Source organism: Ipomoea nil, unplaced genomic scaffold (assembly GCF_001879475.1).
Source record: "Ipomoea nil cultivar Tokyo-kokei standard unplaced genomic scaffold, Asagao_1.1 scaffold0876, whole genome shotgun sequence".
In the NCBI taxonomy this organism is placed as follows: domain Eukaryota; kingdom Viridiplantae; phylum Streptophyta; class Magnoliopsida; order Solanales; family Convolvulaceae; genus Ipomoea; species Ipomoea nil.
In genome coordinates, this window is record NW_017617304.1 from 2,003,942 (window position 1) to 2,024,329 (window position 20,388).

Sequence of the window (20,388 nt, forward strand, 5' to 3'; positions counted from 1 at the left end):
AGCAACATTAAAATTTGTGGTCTGTCTTTGTGAACCATAGTCTATGTTGCAACGTCTACCATATATAGGAATGTTGAAGTGTATCATTTTAATTACATTTCAAATATCTATTATTTAAATACAGAATATAATTTTAAGAGCTCTGTTATTCAATTTTATTTTATACATACAATAAGTTCAAATAGTAGCTCTTTTTGTACATAGTGTTTTTAAGCATAAAATTCTTCCAATTGAAAAAGAAACTATAAATTTTGTTTTTTCTAAAGTATCATTTTCCTGTCACGTAGTACCTAGCTTGTACACCCTAACCAGAAGCCTCCTGATTATGACAATATTCCAAAAAAATTTAAACCGCAAAAAGCAAACAGGAAATTTTCATTCTGATGTTTCAAAACTACAAATTAAAGTTATGCTGTACTTATACATGAATATATTCCTACAGAATAGCAAGTTAAAGGAGGCCACCACAGAAATGTCAATATATAAGTTATCCCTACTTGGAGTATACATTAGCTTAAAAGGAATACAACTCAACAGCCCCAAATTTGAAATCTTTCGCCATCATCGAACAGTGAAACTTCACAATGAATTTCCAGTTTCTTTCATACAATGTTCGCAGAAGAAACCATTTGCGCAGCATAAGCCCATCGAGGTAAACACAGCCACTACAAAAGCTTGAGTCCACCGGTAACATCATCAACCATTTCTGCTGGTCCTGCACACACCCATGAAATGGGTTTACGTTACAGGGGGAAAGTGAAGAACTAGAAAGATTATTTGCATGCAGTAGGCTAAAACTAAGGGTGTAAATGAGCTGAGCAGCTCGCAAGTCGCTTGCGAGCGGCTCGGTCAAAGCTCGGATCGAGCTCGAGCAGCTCGTTTAGTAATCGAGCTCGAGCAAAACTAAAATAAAGAGATTAGAATGTAGTGGCCACAAGTTTCCAAAGACAGGTTTGCTGAGAAACATACCAAGAATTGCCATCACTGTCCTCGAGTCTGCACATTAGAAGAAAAAGGGATCAATCATCGACTGTGCTGAAGCAAACATAGAAGAAGAGTACCAAGCTTTTTGTTTCCTTTCCCTAAAGTAAAATGGTTCTCTTTTTTTTTTTTTTCTTTTTTTTTTACTCCTACAAAAATACCTTTGGCAAGCCGAATGAATGAGAAAATTTTTTTTGGTCATCAGAGTTTGGGCAGTGCTTCAAATTTGCTCATGAATGAATAAAACTTCATAAAAAACTTTGATGATTAAAAGAATTATTTACACCCCAATGAATAACATAACTCCCAACTTCTTCATTGACAACTTGACTGTTAAGTTCAACATTCCCAACTTGAATTTACTAAACCCAAAAGAATAGTAAATGATCACAATACAAGTATATTAGCTTGACATGAAAGACACTCTAGCATAAACCTAAAACCAAACAGGAATCCATAACACATTAGAATTGTCAAAAAGCATTTAAATTTATGTAAACTTGACCATTTTACTCAACTATTGCAAACTGTAGGCATTAGAGTTATACAGTATAGGTACATTATAAATGTTTCCATTATTACATGGAAGATTGACAAATGCTTATGAAAGTAACACTATATACTATGATCAATCCACACTAAAGAAAAGATTGCATTACAGAGCCCCCGCCCCCTGCCCCCCTCCCCACCACCACTACCCAAAAAAAAACAAACAAAAAGGTTGAAATAACTTACTTGGTGCAATCTGTGTTCTCCCAGCATCAATGGTTATATGTGTTGGTATGTTAATTGTCTTTGCCCTTTCCTGTTAAGTGAACAGATATCATAAAGCAGAATATAAGACAATTATATATACAATTTTTTTTGACAAGTAAAAAAGGATTACATATGCACATATATACTCTAGTATGCCGACAGTCAATAGTTCAATATACATGCAAAGATCTTTTCAAGAAGCTTAAGAATATTTCTAAAGGAGAAAACAAGTTTAAATATGCAAGTAATAGATAGATAGATGAGGACACTTAATGCCTGAAGTGAAAATCAACTGAATAAAGTAACATCTGGAGCAGTAAATGTATACTTTTAGAATTTATTAATGGGATATTATACTGTCATACAGATGTAAATACTCACTTGTAAAACCAGCATATCATCTTCACTTTCAATTTTGACGACCACCTTAACCTGTCCACACATCTCCCACCTGCAATGACGAATAGTCATATGAATTATAGATAGTTAAAACACATTCAGAGTCCCTCCCACACCCCAAAAACCTTAAAAGGACATTCACTGAGAAAATCACCTGCCCAGAGCTTTTGGAGCCCGATTATAAAGCTTCTTGTAGAGACCCAAAGTTGCATGGCTGAATGTCCAACAAGAGCAGCACAAGTAGGAACAAAAATTAAGATTTGCTACATGAATATGACAGTGAAAAGAAGAAAACTGATTTTTTATTTTTTTCATTTAAGAGACACCACAAAATATGATAACAAGCTCATGTTGTAAGCATATAAATATACATGAATACAACTAGCAGTCAAAACATAAGTCATAAGTAGACTGGAAAATGCACATTTGTTACATTATTTTTTTTATACAAATCATGTTTCCTTAATTCTTCTATCACAAAGGTAAATCTCCAAGGAATGAGTAATTAATGAAGATATTCATGAGAATTCATGTGCTAGACTACAAAGAATACCTGCATTGGGCAGCAATCTTTCCTTTTCCCATCTTTAAGTCATTTCTTACAACCAAAACCTGCATAAAATGGAAAATGAATATGGTTTAAACTACGTATATAAACCAGCAATCTTTCCTTTCCTAATCCTAAAAGCAAACACTTCTCTGTAAGTGCATTTGCATTGCTATTCACATCACATGGCTTTGTGGATATGGAGAAAGAGATCAGGAAGAACAGTGGCAGAACCAGGATGGAGCTGAGGGTGGGGGAAGGTTAAGTTTGGTTTGGGTCAGTTATTGTCAGTTCCATTTGTAATATACTTAAATTTTTGGGTACTATAATTATCAAGTTGAGTCAACTTTAATTGGATCCAAGTAGGATCCTTAAAAATAAAAATTTTAAAAAATATAATAAAACATATTAAATATCATAAAGGAAATTGCAAAGACTATCAGTAGAAGTATCCAAATTTTATTCTACATATTTTAGGAACTTTCTAATAATAAAGAAATAAATTAAGAATATTTATTTTAAAGTGTATACATCAAAATTTATAAATTAGAACTTTAATTATACTACTCTAGAACTCTAGCTTTGGGGGTGTAAGGTTACAAAGGTTTTCTAAATTTGTTTGGTACTATGCAGGTTTCTAGAAAAGTTACTGGTGGCAGCTGCCCTCCCCCCAAACCCCCATATTTGCACCATTGAAGAAGAGTTATACCATTTTGAAGTCCTCGAGAATGTCAGCAAGTTTTTCAACCTCAAGAGGTTGTTTGGCCCCGTTTTTCTTCTTCCCATCAACAACTACGTCAGCCTCTCCAGAAGCTCTGGTTGAAAGGAAAATTCGAGCAGAATGACGTGCACCAATAAGATACCCAAGAGCAAGGCAGCCGGCTCCAAGCAAGATCGCACTAAGCCATGTCATGTCTATCATGATCAAATTTCAAAGAAGCACCTTCGTCTATATCACTCCCAAAGAAAATCAAGCCAATGTACAATTTACCCTTCGTTGCACAAACTCAATCCCACCTAGAACAGCAACATACAAGACAAACCATGAGAACTGGTTTTCTATAAGATAACCATTAAAAAAAATTGCTTCTTACACGGATATTTAAGGTACAATGTTTCGCTAAAAATAGTAATAGTAAGATACCCAAAAGATATATATATGCACTCCAATTCGATTAGGGATTAGTACAATGAACATTTCGATTAGGGATTAGTACAATGAACATTTCGTAACTGCATCGCCCATATAAACATACACACATACGTATATATATAAGAAATATATCTAAACGAAACATGCATTCTGCAATCCTTCCATCAATCAATAGGCACAAAGAGTGCTGCTATAGCCATTTCAGTCGAATATAGTCGTTTAAAAGGGGTATAAATGGAAGAGATTACAGTTATCTCCATGGATTAACATAAAATCTCAAAGATAATGGAGTGCTAGAACACGAAACAGAAACAAATTACTGTCAAGTTTAATAGAGAGAGGGAAATCGATTGTAAAGAACAGAGATTTAGAGAATTACCTGTAATGTGGCGAAAGAGATACTGCATTGGCAGGCGGATTGGTTGATCGGAGAATACGGTTTCTCTCAGCTGTGGGTGACTACTGACTAGGAGACTGAAGAAAGAGAAAGAAGAAAAACAATGGTGGAATAATGTTGTGTGATTTAAAGCTATCTGAAGATGGGCTTTGCTTCTGAGTTCTGAAGCCCAAGTGATGTATGAGCTTTAATTGGGTTGGATTTCAGTTCTAATGACTCCATCCACTTCTAACTAGGGATGGCAACGGGGCGGGGCGGGGGCGGGGAATGGGGTCCCCGTCCCCGTCCCTGAAATGTCCCCCCATTTCCCGTCCCCGCCCCGTTCTCCGGCGGGGATGGGGAATTATTCCCCATCCCCGTCCCCGCGGGGATTTTTCGGGGACGGGGAATCCCCGCCCCGTTTTGATTCATGCTTACTTTTTTTTTTTTTTTATTTTAAAAAACACACATAATATAATATGCATTCTTAACAAAACTAGAGAAACACAGTTTTGTTAAGGAAAAATCTTAAATCGCAAAGATGAAAAAAAAAATCATCTACTAATACCATGAGAATATGCAGAGATAGAGAATGAAGAATATAATACATTGATGTTCAATAATAATTTAAACAAATAAACATAGCCTATTTATACAAGATATATGTACGGTATTACGGTAACAATGAACATAAAATGTATGTACCTAAACTAGAATACTAATTACATGGAAATTCAAGAATATGATTAAATATATACAAGAGAGATATTAATTTATATATAATATTAATATTATTAGTCAGGGATTCGGCGACGGGGCGGGGATCGGGGTCGGGGCCGGGGCGGGGAATGCCCTCCCCGTCCCCGTCCCCGTCCCCGACGGGGATTGAAAAATTCCCCCCATCCCTGCCCCCGTTCCCCGAAATAAATCCCCGAACCCATCCCCGTCGGGGCGGGGAACGGTTTTCCCCATTGGGGGCGGGTTCAATTGCCATCCCTACTTCTAACTTGTTCAATCCTTATACTATGGATCAAGGTTCAGATAGGTGGACCCTGCTTCATATGTATGTATTTTGTTTTATGATTTTTGTGTTAATAGTTATGTTATGGATCTGGGTTCATCTTGTAATGTAAATTCGAATCAAAATACACAATTTATAAATTGAATATTTACAATTTACATATTGAATGTTCACAATTTAAATTGTGAACATTCAGTATGTAAATTGTGAACATTTAATACATAAAATTGTGAATATTTAATATGTAAATTGTGAACTTTGAGTATGTAAATTGTAAATATTTAGTATGTATATGATATCATTATTGTGTTTATTTATTTTTAATTTTTAATTTTATTAAAATGTGTTAAGGGTATTGAAGTAAAAAATATATATATATATATGATAAAAAATAATCCCTAAACCAAACAAGTTTATATTACATAAATTTTTTTAATACTACTGACTCTATTACATTGTAATATCTGTTCAAACATACTTTCTTTTAATTAATTAATTTTAAATTATTTATTTCTATATTTTATCATTGTCTTATTTATTTATTTTAATTTTAAATTTATTAAATTACATAAAACTAAGTAACAGTGTTCAGTAAAAATAATCATATCATATGAAAATAACACTTTAACCAAACATATTTATATTACATAAAATATACCTAAATTTTAAACAAAATACAAGAATTTAATATTCTCAGTACATTCATAATAGTTTAACATTTCCTGTAATATAACAACAGCACAGCCGAGAAGACCAAGGCCAGCAAAGGCAAAAGCGAAAATGGCGAAAACAACTATGGGAACGGCGTCGTTCGGGGACCAACTGCGTCGCAGCAGCTCAACTTCTCTATTCACCAGTATCAATCTGCCAACCGTGTTCAACTTTCTTCTCTCGAGCTGGAATCCTTTAAAGGTCGCCCCTATCTCTCTCTATAATCTATATGTATCCACTTTAACGGGTGTAATTTCTGCAATGTTTAAAGGATAATTTGTTTGTTTTTGGTATTACACCTTATCCAAACATATACGTTTCAAGCTGAATTGCAGTGTTTGCTCGATATTCCCAATAAGATGGAAGAAATACATATTTAATCCTCGATTTGAATTTCAATTTAAACTATATAAAGTGAATCCATTTGCAGAGATGTGATCGAAATTTTACATTGGCTATTAGATGACCTTTAGATATATAGATTTTTTTTAATGTAAGTATCAACAGCTAGATTGGGATTAAGGATGCATATTTTTGTGTCAAGGTAAATGATTATAAATTAACATTTTATATGAAATATTCATGTCTCATGTTTGATATTGATTAAACAAATGTTATTGACTGCAGTCTGGTGGGGGCTCTTAGTGGTAAGTTGAACTAATCTTTTTGAAATTTATATTCTCAAAATAATGCACTTTGGCAGCACACTAGTACAAAATAACTTGTTGCAGGTGAATCTGGAAACTTGAGATCCTGTCCAACAACATTGAAAAGAGTTTGCCTATTCCCCGAGCCTTTGAATGGGGTTTTACCATAAAGTAATTCGTGCAGAAAGATACCAAATGTCCACCAATCAACTGCACTGCCATGGCCTTCTCCCTTGATAATTTCAGGGGCCAAGTATTCATGAGTGCCAACAAATTAAATGACATGGACCGTGCTGCAGTAGGCTCTGCAACTAACTCACTAGATGTTAGGCTAGGCTCAGCACGTGGCTTTGGGGATTTCTTTTTGCTTTTCTGAGGAAAAATCCGAGGGAGGAAGCATGCTGGCTGAACACAAAATGCAGCTCCTTGTTTAGATGAATCAGAAGATGTTTTTATAAGTGTGGGTGAAACTGCACATCTTAGGCTAAGGTCGAAATTTAAGAATGAAGAAACACACTGTACTTGCAGAATATAATGATACAATGCCTACCTTGCAGCATATTCTGAGAAATGCTTCCCAGGTTGTTGTTGCCGTGAGTCATGTAGATCTCCTCCAGGACAATATTCCATTACTAAGCATGAAAATCTGTCTGTCTCAAATGGGTATACAAGGTTGCAGGATTTCTCTCTCAGTCTGAGCACGGTTCAATTTCTTCCTGCTTGCAAGGGATGCCTTGTCCATCACTTTCATTGCAAAGTAACAATGAGTCCCGCTCAATTCAGAGAGATAAACACTACCATGATATTTCTTGATAAGTAAAAGGAGTACAATTTGGCACATAGAATATTAAATGCCTCATGTTATCCCTGGTTCCTACGACAATGATAATTTCTTTGGTTACCTCTATATCATTTTTCAGAGTTTTCTTTTTCCTGAGTGGTTCAGGTCCACAGTATATATGATCCCTAACATGGCGTTTTGCAGAGGATGCTTTTTTGCTTTGAAGTTAATATTCCTAAAATCCCTCAATTGCGCAAGTATGTTTGCTATCTTTATTTACATCACTTCTAATTGACAAGTATCATGATTTTTCTCAAATATTGCTGTTAATTTGGTGCATTGTCTATATCTATATACAATAAGACATATTTGCCATCAATTTTATAAGGATTCAGTTGCAATTGGGCATCTGTATTTTATTATTGATGGGGATTGGGGAATGAAGGATCCTGTTGATATTTTGACTCCCCTTGAGAATTGAAGTCTGGGTTTTGGGAAGGAGTGGTAGGTTTTTATATTAGCAACTTTTGAATATGTATTACTTGACTAACAATTGTTTTTTAGTATGGAAGTGAAGCACTGATGCCCCATCCTTATATTTATTTTACTTCTTTGTCCTTAACTTTTTGTATACAGAAAGCTACTAAGTGGAAGCTGTTGTAGGGTTAACAAAGTTTGCTTCCACAAAGCTCTTCAGAAATTTGAAGGCCTTTTATCTCTAGCACTGGCAGTAGGGAGAGCCAAATATTTCTTTTGTGAATATATAGTGCGTATAATTTTCATTATGTACTTATAAAGGTTACTAGACCTTCTATTTATGCATAAATAAAGAATATTTATCTTGTAAATACATTCAATTGGACCAGAACTCATCACGTTCCAACACAAATTTACCTTCTGTTGCTTCACTTTCTTGTACAGGTGTGAATAAATGGATTTAATTTCATCAAATTGCAAAAAAAATTCCATCTTTATCAGTGACTTAATTGGATAAAAGGTAATAGTCAACACGTCCTAATTAGTATTTATTCAAAAATAAAAACACATAAACAAAAAAAACAGAATATATCAAAAATCACAACCAAGCCACAGGAAAAAAAATTGAAATTGACATTATTACACTTGTTTCAAGTGGTTGATTACAAAAGTTGTAGCTTGTAAGCAGCCATGGTAAACAAAGTGAAACCAATTTGAAAAGAGGCAAATGCATCTATTTAGCCATACTCAATTTGATCGAAAGTGAGATGTTTAGCGTCCCAATCGCTGAGTGTTACTTGTAGAGGTTTTTCCATCACTTGCCCTAGAATCTCCAGTGCCATCCTCTTCAAACCCATTCTGGAAAACTCTTTCAAATCCATAACCCAAGCTGCCAGATACCTCAAATCCACGGTTTTCCTCACAATCAGACCGTGATCTTGGAACAGTTTTTCAGCGTCGTCTTGAACCCCCACTCCCACGAATGTGAACAACGGGCACGCCAAGAAGTTGAGGAGCGAATGTGGGATGTAATCCCGGTGGAGAAGCTGAAAGATGAGACAACTGTTCCCAATGCACAGGTGGAGAGTTGCTGCCGGATTGTTGAAATCGGTGCTTGGGGGATTGGGATGCCACTCAATGTCCAGTCCCACCACCAGATCGCGGAGGTGATGCCAGTGGTTGCCAATGGTGGTGTTGATCCAGTTATCAACCTCCATAGCTCTCTTCGCCACTGTTACGTTGAGATCCACACCGTGAAAAGAAACCTTAACCATTTTCCAAATCTTGATCCAAGTGAAGAAAAAAACCAATTTTGGATCGGAGGCAAACAGAAGAACAGGAATACGTTGTGCGTGCAGTAGTTTAATTTCTTCGGAAGGAAAGAAAGAAAGAGATGAGAAGAGTGAGTGAGTGAGTGGTTTGATTGAAGCAGAAGAGGCAGTTATATATAGTGTTCCAGTCTTGCATTGCAATTAAAGCAACGGTAATAGAGTTTAAACTAATTACTTGTTAGGAAAGTAATTGAAACTAACCGCTATATGAGTTCTTAGGAAAGTATTTTAAACTAACCGCCATAGCACAGTGGGTTCTCAAACGGTCAAATTAAACCCAATTTTTATTTTTTGACATAAATTTGTTGATGGTAAAAGGATATTGTTTGTTGGGTTAATCATACCGTTGTAATGTTTGCCAAATCTGCAATACTTATCTGGTTAAATCCTAAATGCTATTCCGTTTATGTAGAAGAAGCCAAGTTTTAGATTGAATTCTTGCTGTATTTAGCAATTAAAAAATGTGATTAATTAACTTTGATTACTTTTAGATGGCACAGCTAGCTTAGCAGTTGTTGATTTGTCTGTGTAGAATGCTTGAGTCTACTTCACCCTCTCTACTTTCTTCACTTTAGATTACTAATGTTCACACTCAAAATCTAAACTCAATTACTCAATTTTCACTTTGAATGTACCAAACATTGATGATATGTTTGCAGATTTTCACTGTGGATGAACTAATGTTCATGTTTTACTCCAGCGTGCTCCGGCAAGAGACGCGATAGGCGTGTTCCTCGAACTCTGAGCCCAGATGAGACCAGGTTGCGTCGAAGGAGGCCTTGCCGGCGGTCCGGTCATTGCATGGCCGATCGGAGGGCCTAGATGGTGTTGGGGGTGTGTTGAGAACGTCCCTTCCGGTCAGATTGTCGATCGGAGCTCTCCGGATCCTCCGGTGATCGACGAACAGGCGGCTCGACAGTCTTTGGAGATCTTGCGTCGCGCGGGCTACATCCGGTCACCGGCGACGATTTCGTGTCTGGCGATCGGCAATCCGGCGTCCGATCATAGAATTTATCACTCGACGGTGGCCAGATTAAGGATCGACCGCCAGAAATTTTTCAAGGAAATGTACGCAGCCGACGGGTTTTCCGGCGTGTAGGGGTGGGGGGACAGAGACGCGACTGGCAGCGTGGATCTCGCCTCATCTACGCTGCAGTTTCCGCCAGTCAAATTGTCCAGACCAACCGTGATTCACCTTTGGCTGCAACAACAGGTATGACTGCTCTTGGTGCTCAAAATAATACTTCACATTATCTTTTGCCTCTAAATCTGTAATCATGGTCTTAATTCTTGTACCAACACTTGCTGTCTCAAATGTTAATCATATATACTTCTAATAATGTTGCTTCTGTGAATGGTAATGGTGGAAATAAGGCCTCTAATTTGTTAAGTGTTGGTAATTTAGCTATGTCCTCTACTGTTAGTTGTTTCGAATTGTTTGGGTCAGGGTACTGTTGTTTCGAATTGTTTTGAATAATGCTTTGAATTCTCTAAGTGTTGGTAATTTGGTTGGGGATTCTACTGTTCATACCACTGTACCATCACTTAGTAATAATTTTGACGAAGTTAATCCCTCAAACATTGATGTTGGTCATGAAATAAGTGGTCACAGTGCTTTGCCTCATTGGTAATTCTATTTTGCATGCCACTGTTTGCAACTGTACCTTGCTGAGCATAACACTTTGAATTGGAAAATAAGAGAGATGGGTTCTAGATTTGGGATGCCTTGCGTCTTTACAATGCTTTCAGTGAAAAAAAAGGGAATATAGAACCAGATAATGGATTGTCTTCTGCAAAGGAGATCAGAATCATTACGGCGAGAAGGTTAGTTTAAATTTTTTTTTTTTTTTTTTTTTAAATATTTATATCTAACAAGCAATATAACTGGTATATTGCATTGTGCTCAAATTTTGAGAACTTCTATTTGCTTAAAATTTGCTTTGTAGCTATGTGAACCATACAACAAAGAAAATTTGTTGTTTTCCTCTTGTTGCTATAGGCCATGACTACTACAACATGAAGTGAACTTTTAGGATAAATATTATTAAAGACATAGTATGTGGTATCTTATTATTGAGTTTTAAACCACAAAATAGTGACATGGTTTTTGTTAGGTTGCACTTGTTGTTGCTAAACCTTAGCTCGCTCTTGTGATAGCAATTATGTGATGTGAGCTTAAATGCTGTGATTTATATCACATCCCATGTTTTAGGTGGAATTATGACATGGATTTTAAATTGTCGAGAAAACAAAATCATAGCAGTTATTATATGATAAGAACACTAGGACAATTTATATGACTATAGTATCAAATTGATTTGATAAGGATTCAAAAGTCAATGATTATTTGTCCAAAGTCAAACCTGTTTATACTGCTAGTTTTGCAATAGACGAGTCGTGAATATTGAAATTTATCTAATATATATTGGGATACTAGTATTTTTTTTATGCGCGATGCGCAAAAAATAGGTGCCCAATATTAATACATTATATTAAAATTTTTAATTTATTTAGATTTTAGATATTTAAATTATTTTAAATAATAATAATAATAATAATAATAATAATGATAATAATGTAAATCATTTTTATAAATTTGATATTTATATTTTATGTAATAATTAACATATAACTCAAATATATAATGTTTATATATTTTATTATTAATGAAGAAGATAAGAAAATATATGGTGGATGCATGTGCATGGTAACAATAGTGGAAAAGATAACGGAAGTTATAACGGTAGGGCTATGTTTGTCCAAAATATTTTAATGTACAACCTTTATAGCATAATGTACAAAAAAACTTAACGGAAAAAACGGACATAAATCAGGGGTATAACTTTCATTCACACTTATTTTACTTGGTAATTAATATATATTTACCAGAAGGTGAACTAAGAGCTCTAATTTCCTATGTCACCATTTGGACCAAACCTTGACAATAACTATTTGATAAAAAATGATCCCCAAATCTTTTGTCAAATTCTGGAAGGGTTGTTAGGATGAGTGCAATACCGTCCGATTAGATGATACTATAAAGTTAGTCAAATTATGTTAGTGTGCCTGAAGCAAATAAATTGTGAAGGAAAATTCCAAATAATTTTTATCCAAATCTGACTCACTGCATATCACAATCATACCCCCTTTTCACCTAGTACGTGGTTTCAAAATAAACATTTTCCTATCTGCGTTATTATTTATAGTATGCTTTCTATTTTCATATATCACCATCACAACGTACCTCTAAAAGAGGTATCAAATAAACCTCCATATGTTGATTAAATACCAAGAGAGCCCATGATAAGGGATCAATGCATATACTTAGGTACACTGACTGCATACTTAATTAATGAAGATTGTTTCTCGACATTAGGGGGAGATAAGAGTCCAAATTTAATGGAATGCCAATAAATTTTATAAAATGAAAAGATCTTCATTATTTAAATATACGTACTAGTTAGACTGAATTGGAAGTTCAAGAGATAATCAATCTGCCAAATATATTTATTGATCATAAAAGAGTGACTAGGTCTCATGTATATTTCCCAACTTAGATCAAATATATCTACCGATACTCCTTGACACTAGAAATGTAGGAGATCTATCGGTGAAAGAGATGAGAATCGTAATACTAGATCTAGTAAATAAACAAACATTGTCACTCTGAGAAAAACTTGAATAATTTTGTCCTGACGACGTTCGTCCAGATGACGAGAAACCCTAGTCAATCCATAGGTGCACCAAACAAATATAATACTAGGGATGCGGGACAATCAGATGTGATCTGAATATTTATGGGAAATGTCTAGAATCTGGTTGACTTAAATATTGCCATAAACGATTATAAATATGGGAGAGATTTATAAAAGTAGTATAGTTGTCGACAACACAATTGCCTTACAAATTGCTCCGTTATATGATAATCTGGATCCAGAGTTAGGCACCGGAAGTGCCATGACTATTTAACGTATAAAGGAGTAATTAAGGCATAGCTCGACTCGCTAAAATGTATAATTCTCTTTATATTATAAAAAATACACCGTTAAGCGTTAACCTTGAAGGTTACAAATAAGTGTTTGCATGAAAGAGAAATAAGAATAACGATGTGATATGATATGAAGCGAGTTTGTAGTTTATGGATTCACGCAGAGACCCTTTGATTTTAGTAAAATACACTCTCGCACGGTAAATGACATTAAGTTCCGTTACATCATTGGTAGAATAATAAATGACATTAAGTTCCGTTACGCAGTTCATCTTCACTCTTAAAATTAATTGCTTTGATTTTTTTTATTTTTTTATTTTTAAATATTTTTTTCGATTATAGGGTTATACATAACTAAACATTAATATTATATATTGGTAATTGGTCATTTCAATTCCACCCAACTACTAAACATGTAAAATACATTATATTCACCAAAACTCATTTCAATTACCAACTATTTATTTTCCATTCCCATGTTGGAACCAAACCCACCCTAAAATTAATTATTCATAGGTTGTGTGGTTATTTAATTAGTGTTGAGTTAGCATTCAAAAAAAAAAAAATTAGTGTTGAGTTAGGTATATTATTGGAAAATGTTAATTATTTGGTGGGGTGAGGGAAGTAGCTAGTAAGTATAGGAAGAAGAAATAGCAAGATTGTTTAATTATCTATAGGTGGAAATTAAGTCCAAGTCGGTCATGCAAGAGGAATGATCATTTAGTTTGTTGGAGCATGCAGCATGGATGCATGTTGAAGCTGGCTAGTTAACCACTTTTTACAAGCGGAAAACCAGTAAGCATGCCCCTATTACACTACTATCTATCTATCTACCTTAGTTCATAAGATCCATAATCAATTTCCCCACCCACAAACCAAATCTCTCATCCTTATCTCAAACTTTTACTGCTTATTAATAATAGTAATAAGATCCATCAATTTCCCCACCCAGAAACCTCTTATCCATGGCCACTACTACTGTTCATCAAATAACAATGTTTCTTCTTCTTCTAATTTCTGCACTAGCCTCTTCCCTAGCTGCTGCAAATGTTCCTGCTTCAAGAAGCCCAGATATCCTGGTAGCCATTGAAGAGATGCAGAAAGCCAACTACTTCACCTTCGTGATGCTTATCAACATGGCTCCCCTTGATCTCTTCCAAGCCAATATCACTTTCTTGATGCCCAATGACCGGACGCTCTCCCGAGCGATTATACCAGAGAGCGATGCCGTTAACTTCCTGCTCCGGCACACCATCCCTTCAGCGTTGCTGTTTGAGCACCTCCAGCATTTCCCCACCGGCTCCATGATCCCAACTTCCAAGCCTGATCTTATGCTCCGGGTCACCAACTATGGGAGACGCCAGTTTTTCCTCAACACCTCTCGGCTCATTAGTCCTAATATCTGCACCAGAGGGTCTTCCGTCAGGTGCCATGGCATTGATGGGGTTCTGCAGGAGGCCACAATAATGGCAAATGCCTCGCCGCCCCACACGGCTACTTCTCCTCCCGCTGCTAGCGCTGCACCACCCCCCTCAGCTGACCCCGCACCTACACCGCCGCGCACCGGCCATGATTCCAGTCCACTGCTCATTCCTCCACCGGCTGGGTATGGGGGCGGTTCAAACAGCAGCAACAGCGGACCAAAATGGGGGTTTTCGGGTTCTCACTGGATGTGCATTATTCATCTGATGATGATAAGTGTTTACGTTAATCTTTTAATCATAGCGTGATGAGTTAGTTGGGTAGAATTGAAGGGCGTATAGTACGTGTATCATAAGGTCATGTACTAGGAATATTGGGTGGGTGGGTGGGGGCTTTCATGTTGTCCGGTAATCAATGTTTCATCGATTGTAATATCATCTTGCATTGAGATCAGAGTAAATCATGATCGATTATCTTAACTCCATTTCAACTAATAAGGTTTATACAACTTAAAGGTTACATTGAACGTGCCACATAGGGTCTTAACTTCAATTCTTTGAAATCTTTAATTTGCCAATTTCGATCAGAAATGCCATGGCTAATACTAGGAGGCTTTAGCACAACAAAGGTGCCAAGATCGAGTTGGTCTTACTTCACTTAATTGGGTGCAACGCTAGTATGTGTTATTGCCTATAGGCTATTATATATGACAACAATGTTGTAAATAACCATTGAACTCAAATATTTTTTTTTTTTTTTTTTAATCATAGAAGTATTTAATACATACAGATACACATGCACATACACATACACATACACATACATACATACATACATACATACATACATATATATATATATATATATATATATATATATATATATATCTTTATTATTATCTTACTATATAAAAAAGCCACACAAGATGCACAATCTTGCCAAAACTTCCCGCTCAAATATTTTGGCTTACAAAAAACATTTTGCAATTTTTTTTTTGGAGTTTAATAAAACCTGATGTTTTGGAAATTTTGAATCATTAATTAACTGTCTTAATTTAAAAGGTTATTTGCCTCTTCGTATACTTACATGTGTACATACAAAGATGAATTTAAATCTTAAATGACTGATACAATCTTCAAGACTAACATTAAATATACAAACATTAAATATACATGAGCTTCTATAATCAAGACAACACTATAAATAAGCACTCATAGTTTGCAGCTACCATTGTGAGTTCATCATCCGGGAAAATGGCTCAAAGTTGTGGCGGTGGCGGAAAAGGCAAAAGACGGTAGAATGTAAAGGGGGCAATAACATTGACGCAAAAGAGAAGAATGATGGAAAGAGGCAGACATAATGCAGCTAGGCATGAAGAAGCCCTGCATCCTTTCACTTTCTCTCGCTAGAAAAGGTACTGTATTAAGCAACACAAGCTTCATTGTAATATTAGTATATATTTTACCGTATATGAGGTCCAATAACAACAACTGAAATGGACAGAAGGACCACAGGTCCACAACCTTGCTATACTGCTATATTGTTATTACCACAAAAAAAGGTATGTTAAATTCATAATTCTTCACCACATATATTTCATAAAGATTAATACAATTTTCAATATTCATGCCTTTATTACAAGGCTTAGTTTCACGCAAAGCTTAATAATAAAATACAATCACTAAATATTGAAAATTCTCTGCAAACTTTTCAGAAAAAAAAAAGTCTATTTGAAGCTATGATGAAATTTGCAGTAGTTCAACAAAGCAATTAAGAAGAAGCAAATATGTTGAGAGAAGGGAGGCAATAATACCTTCAGAATAGAGAGAAGGCGTAGAGGAGCAGGCAGAAGGCGGAGCGCAGCTGGAAGAAGGCGAAGCGAAGAGTCAGAAGGTGAATGGTCGGCTTGGGCCTTGGGGTTTGGGGATTTCATTTTATGTTTGGGTTTAGTGGGTTTTGGGTTTAGTGGGTTTTGGGTAGTGGGGCTGCAGCAATGGGCTAGGTTTGGTCTAGAAATTAGAAATATAAATGTTATAATGTATTGGTCCAGCATTTGTACATTAAAATTTTTATTTTTTATTATATTATAAAAGATGTTTTTTTTTTTGAATGTTACTGGCCCTATTACATTGTAGTATAGGAACACAAAGAACCAATAATGCCTCCACTGAGGCTTGAACTCACAACCTTCCAAATGGAAGTCCAACCCGGATACCATTAGACTACATAGTCCTAGTATATTATAAAAGATGTTAATTGATTTATTTTGTATCTTTGTATTGCCATAAGCTCTATATATATACACTTATAATGAGATTGGTGGTTTTATACCACACATAAGATACAAGTTAAAAATATATCTAAATTTATAAATTTATTACTCTAAATTTAGATGAAACTTTTAAAAAGATAATATTACGTGTATAAGGAGATTTTGGATTATATTTAATGTTAATTCAAAATTATTAGTTTAACATAATACTTGATATTAAATATATGTATATAATATTTTATTTTTTTATTACAGAGAATGAATATCTAACATCTATTCAAAATGTTACAACCTCCTTTATAAATAATAATTCTCAAAAACAAAGGTTCAAAGAAATGCATTCTGATCAACAATCCATTTGGTACGTTGTTGCTTCTCGGGTCAACAATCCAGATGATCTTAAAATATAAACAATTGCGAATGACTCAAGTACAATCTAAGTTCTACATCAACAACTAACATTGTGCACCATAAAGTTTTCAATAATTTGTATATTTATAATAGGGAAAGTGGCGCTTTTTACCCCTGAGTTGTATACTTATAGCATTTTTTCCCCCTCAATTATTTAAGTGGCTCTTTTTCCCCCTGAAATGTTAAATGGACATATTTACCCTTAAAATAAATATTTAAAATAAATATTTCATTTATTTTTCTTCTCCAACAAATTATTACTATAATTTGGTTCAAACCAAACAGATACTATAGCAACCAAACCAAAATATTCCAATTACAATTTAGAATCAAAACACGATATTTAGAGTTTATTAAAATCGCGAATCGGAATGGCCGGTTCATGTTCCGAACTGAAAAAATAAAATACATTTATTATTGAATTTAGACTATTTTAAAATAAAAAATAAAATTTTAAAATAAAAACGGTTCAAAATCGCGAACCGGATCTGGAACCGTCGGTTCACGATTCAGGATCCAGTTTTTTTATTCATAAATTTAATAAATTGAAATTCAAATATTTGGTTCTAGATCTGAATCATAACCGAAAACTTTTAATTCGATTGTTATAGTGTCCGGTTCAGTATGAACCGAACCGTGGTCATTGCTACATATACGCAATGATTTGTTGGAGAAGTAAAATAAATAAAATGTTTACTTTAAGGGTAGAAATGTCAATTTAATATATCAGGGGGAAAAACCACCACTTTTAAAATAATTGAGCGGGCTAATGTGCTTACATAAATAATTGAGGGGGAAAAAGTGCTATAATGATATAACTTAGGGGGAAAAAGTGTCATTTTCCCTTTATAATACTTTGCAATTTAATGTGAATAAATTTAGTAATTGCTTATTAATTATCTTGCATTTACATGTTAATTTTTTAATTAAATTATTTAACTTATATAAAATTACATTTTTTTAACATATAAATGTCAAACATTTAAAAAAGAAGATATTTTATTACATATAAAATTTCATAATAATATTACTAATAAATAGTCCATGCATCGCATGGGTATCATACTAGTTATTATATTATATATTATATATTATATAATAAAACAGAATCTAGCTACAAAATTTCCCTCCAAAGTGTGAATGCATTTGGATAGAAACAAGATTAGCAAGTATGAATGCTTTCATTGTGTGGGTAGATGTATTTATACATATTTTTTTTTTTGAAATTATTATGTGTATTTATATTTTATTATTATATTTTATTATATATTAAAGCATAATGAAGTATGGAAAAAAGTTTATTATTTTCAAATTTATTAGTAAAGTTTTATATTTAATATAATTTGTGTATATATTCATTTAAACCTCAATTATAATTAATTTGACTCCACATATATAAAGATGAGAAATTAGATATAAAATAAATATATTTTTTACATAAATAATCTTTTTCAAATGAATAAGTTTTTTTGTGGAGATTTTTGATAAATATGACCTGTTATTTTATTTACAAGTTTTATTTAAATACTTTAGTTATATAATTAAAGTAGTTATTTCAAATTCAAATTCCTTTAAAAAAAATCAAATTCAAATTCCTTTAAAAAAAATCAAATTCAAATAATAAAACAAGTTTCAATAAACTGTAAAATCAACATAATAATAGAATAATTAAATTTTTAAAAATATTAAATATTACATTGTATTTATACATATATTTTTAAAAATTATTATGTGTGTTTATATTTTATAAATTATATTTTATTATTATAGCATTATCTCTATCTCTTTCTCTATATATATTAAAGCATAATGAAGTATGGAAAAAAGTTTATTGTGTTCAAATTTATTAGTAAAGTTTTATATTTAATATAATTTGTGTATATATTCATTTAAACCTCAATTATAATTAATTTTACTCCACATATATAAAGAGGAAAAATTAGATATAAAATAAATATAGTTCTTACATAAATAATCTTTTTTAAATGAATAAATTTTGGGTGGAGATTTTCGACAAATATCGCATGTTATTTTATTTACAAGTTTTATTTAAATATGTTAGTTATATAATTAAGTAGTTATTTCAAATTTAAATTCCTTTCCAAAAAAAATAATAAAATTCAAATAATAATACAAGTAAAAATAAACTTTAAAATTAACATAATAATATCATAATTAAAATTTTAAAAATATTAAATATTACATTGTATAGTTATAGTTACATTTTTAATCAAACTAATTCTGAGCTCAAAAACTCAAGTACGTTTTTCTGTTTTCACAACCATTACTTTTTTTGCTAATTCAGAGGATGTCAAAAATTTAATTAGTAAATTTGTTAAATTAATAATAGTTTGTGCATCGCACGGGACAATTACTAGTGTATATATATATATATATATATATATATATATATATATATATATATATATATATATATATATATATATATATATATATATATATATAGTGTAAGGTTCCCGTGTGGTTGAATGCTTCCCGTGCGGTTGTGCGGTTGATTAATGTGCGTGAGGTTTGTACTCAATGTGCGTGAGTATTGTGCTTAATGTGCCTGAGATTTGTACTTAATGTGCGTGGATGTGTAATGTTAATGTGCGTGAGTTTTGTACTTAAAGCGTGTGAGTCTTGTGCCTAAGATGCGTGAGTTGTGTGCTTAATGTGCGTGAATGTGTTCTTCATCTACTGCTGTGAAAATTATGCGCATCTACTGCTGCATTTTCTTTTTGTTTTTTGTTTCGTAGTGGTGGAGGAATGGATTTTGTCTTGTTTTTAACATAAAATCAGAACAGCCATACGTGCGTTTACATATATCCATCCATTCACACAATCAGAAAAGCTTCACCCACCTTCTCTTTATGTTCTGCTTCCTTCTGAGCTCGTATTCTGAACTCAAATCACGCACATTAAGTACAAACTTCACGCACATTAAGCACAATACTCAGGCACATTAAGTACAAAACTCACGCACATTAACATTACACACTCGCGCACATTAAGTACAAATCTCAGGCACATTAAGCACGCGCTCACACACATTAAGTATACAACTCACGCACATTAATCTACAGCACAACCGCACGGGAAGCCACAAATTCAC

At 33.7% G+C, this 20,388-nt stretch overlaps 3 protein-coding genes across 4 annotated transcripts; 1 reads left to right on the top strand and 2 right to left on the bottom strand.

Moving 5' to 3' along the window:
* Positions 1-345: 345 nt before the first annotated feature.
* Positions 346-4,349, bottom strand: LOC109179022 (peptidyl-tRNA hydrolase 2, mitochondrial). Of its 2 annotated transcripts, none has more exons than XM_019328588.1 (8): positions 4,216-4,343; positions 3,393-3,700; positions 2,690-2,748; positions 2,291-2,350; positions 2,119-2,188; positions 1,717-1,786; positions 970-996; positions 346-715 (listed from the first exon to the last, which is right to left on the bottom strand). In XM_019328588.1, the coding sequence occupies exons 2-8, from the start codon at positions 3,603-3,605 to the stop codon at positions 666-668; spliced, it is 549 nt and encodes a 182-aa protein (XP_019184133.1). In that variant the 5' UTR covers positions 3,606-3,700; positions 4,216-4,343; the 3' UTR covers positions 346-665. The 2 variants fall into 2 exon arrangements, with proteins under 2 accessions (XP_019184133.1, XP_019184132.1); XM_019328587.1 differs by lacking the exon at positions 346-715 and adding an exon at positions 722-797 and having other exon boundaries at positions 904-996; positions 4,216-4,349.
* Positions 4,350-8,586: 4,237 nt separating this feature from the next.
* On the bottom strand, positions 8,587-9,123 carry LOC109179069 (exonuclease 3'-5' domain-containing protein 2-like). The gene has a single exon (XM_019328638.1). It carries the CDS (start codon positions 9,121-9,123, stop codon positions 8,587-8,589), a length of 537 nt encoding a protein of 178 aa, XP_019184183.1.
* Positions 9,124-14,034: 4,911 nt separating this feature from the next.
* Positions 14,035-14,916, top strand: LOC109179075 (FAS1 domain-containing protein SELMODRAFT_448915-like). The gene has a single exon (XM_019328644.1). The coding sequence runs from the start codon at positions 14,134-14,136 to the stop codon at positions 14,896-14,898; it is 765 nt and encodes a 254-aa protein (XP_019184189.1). The 5' UTR covers positions 14,035-14,133; the 3' UTR covers positions 14,899-14,916.
* The last annotated feature ends 5,472 nt before the right edge of the window (positions 14,917-20,388 follow it).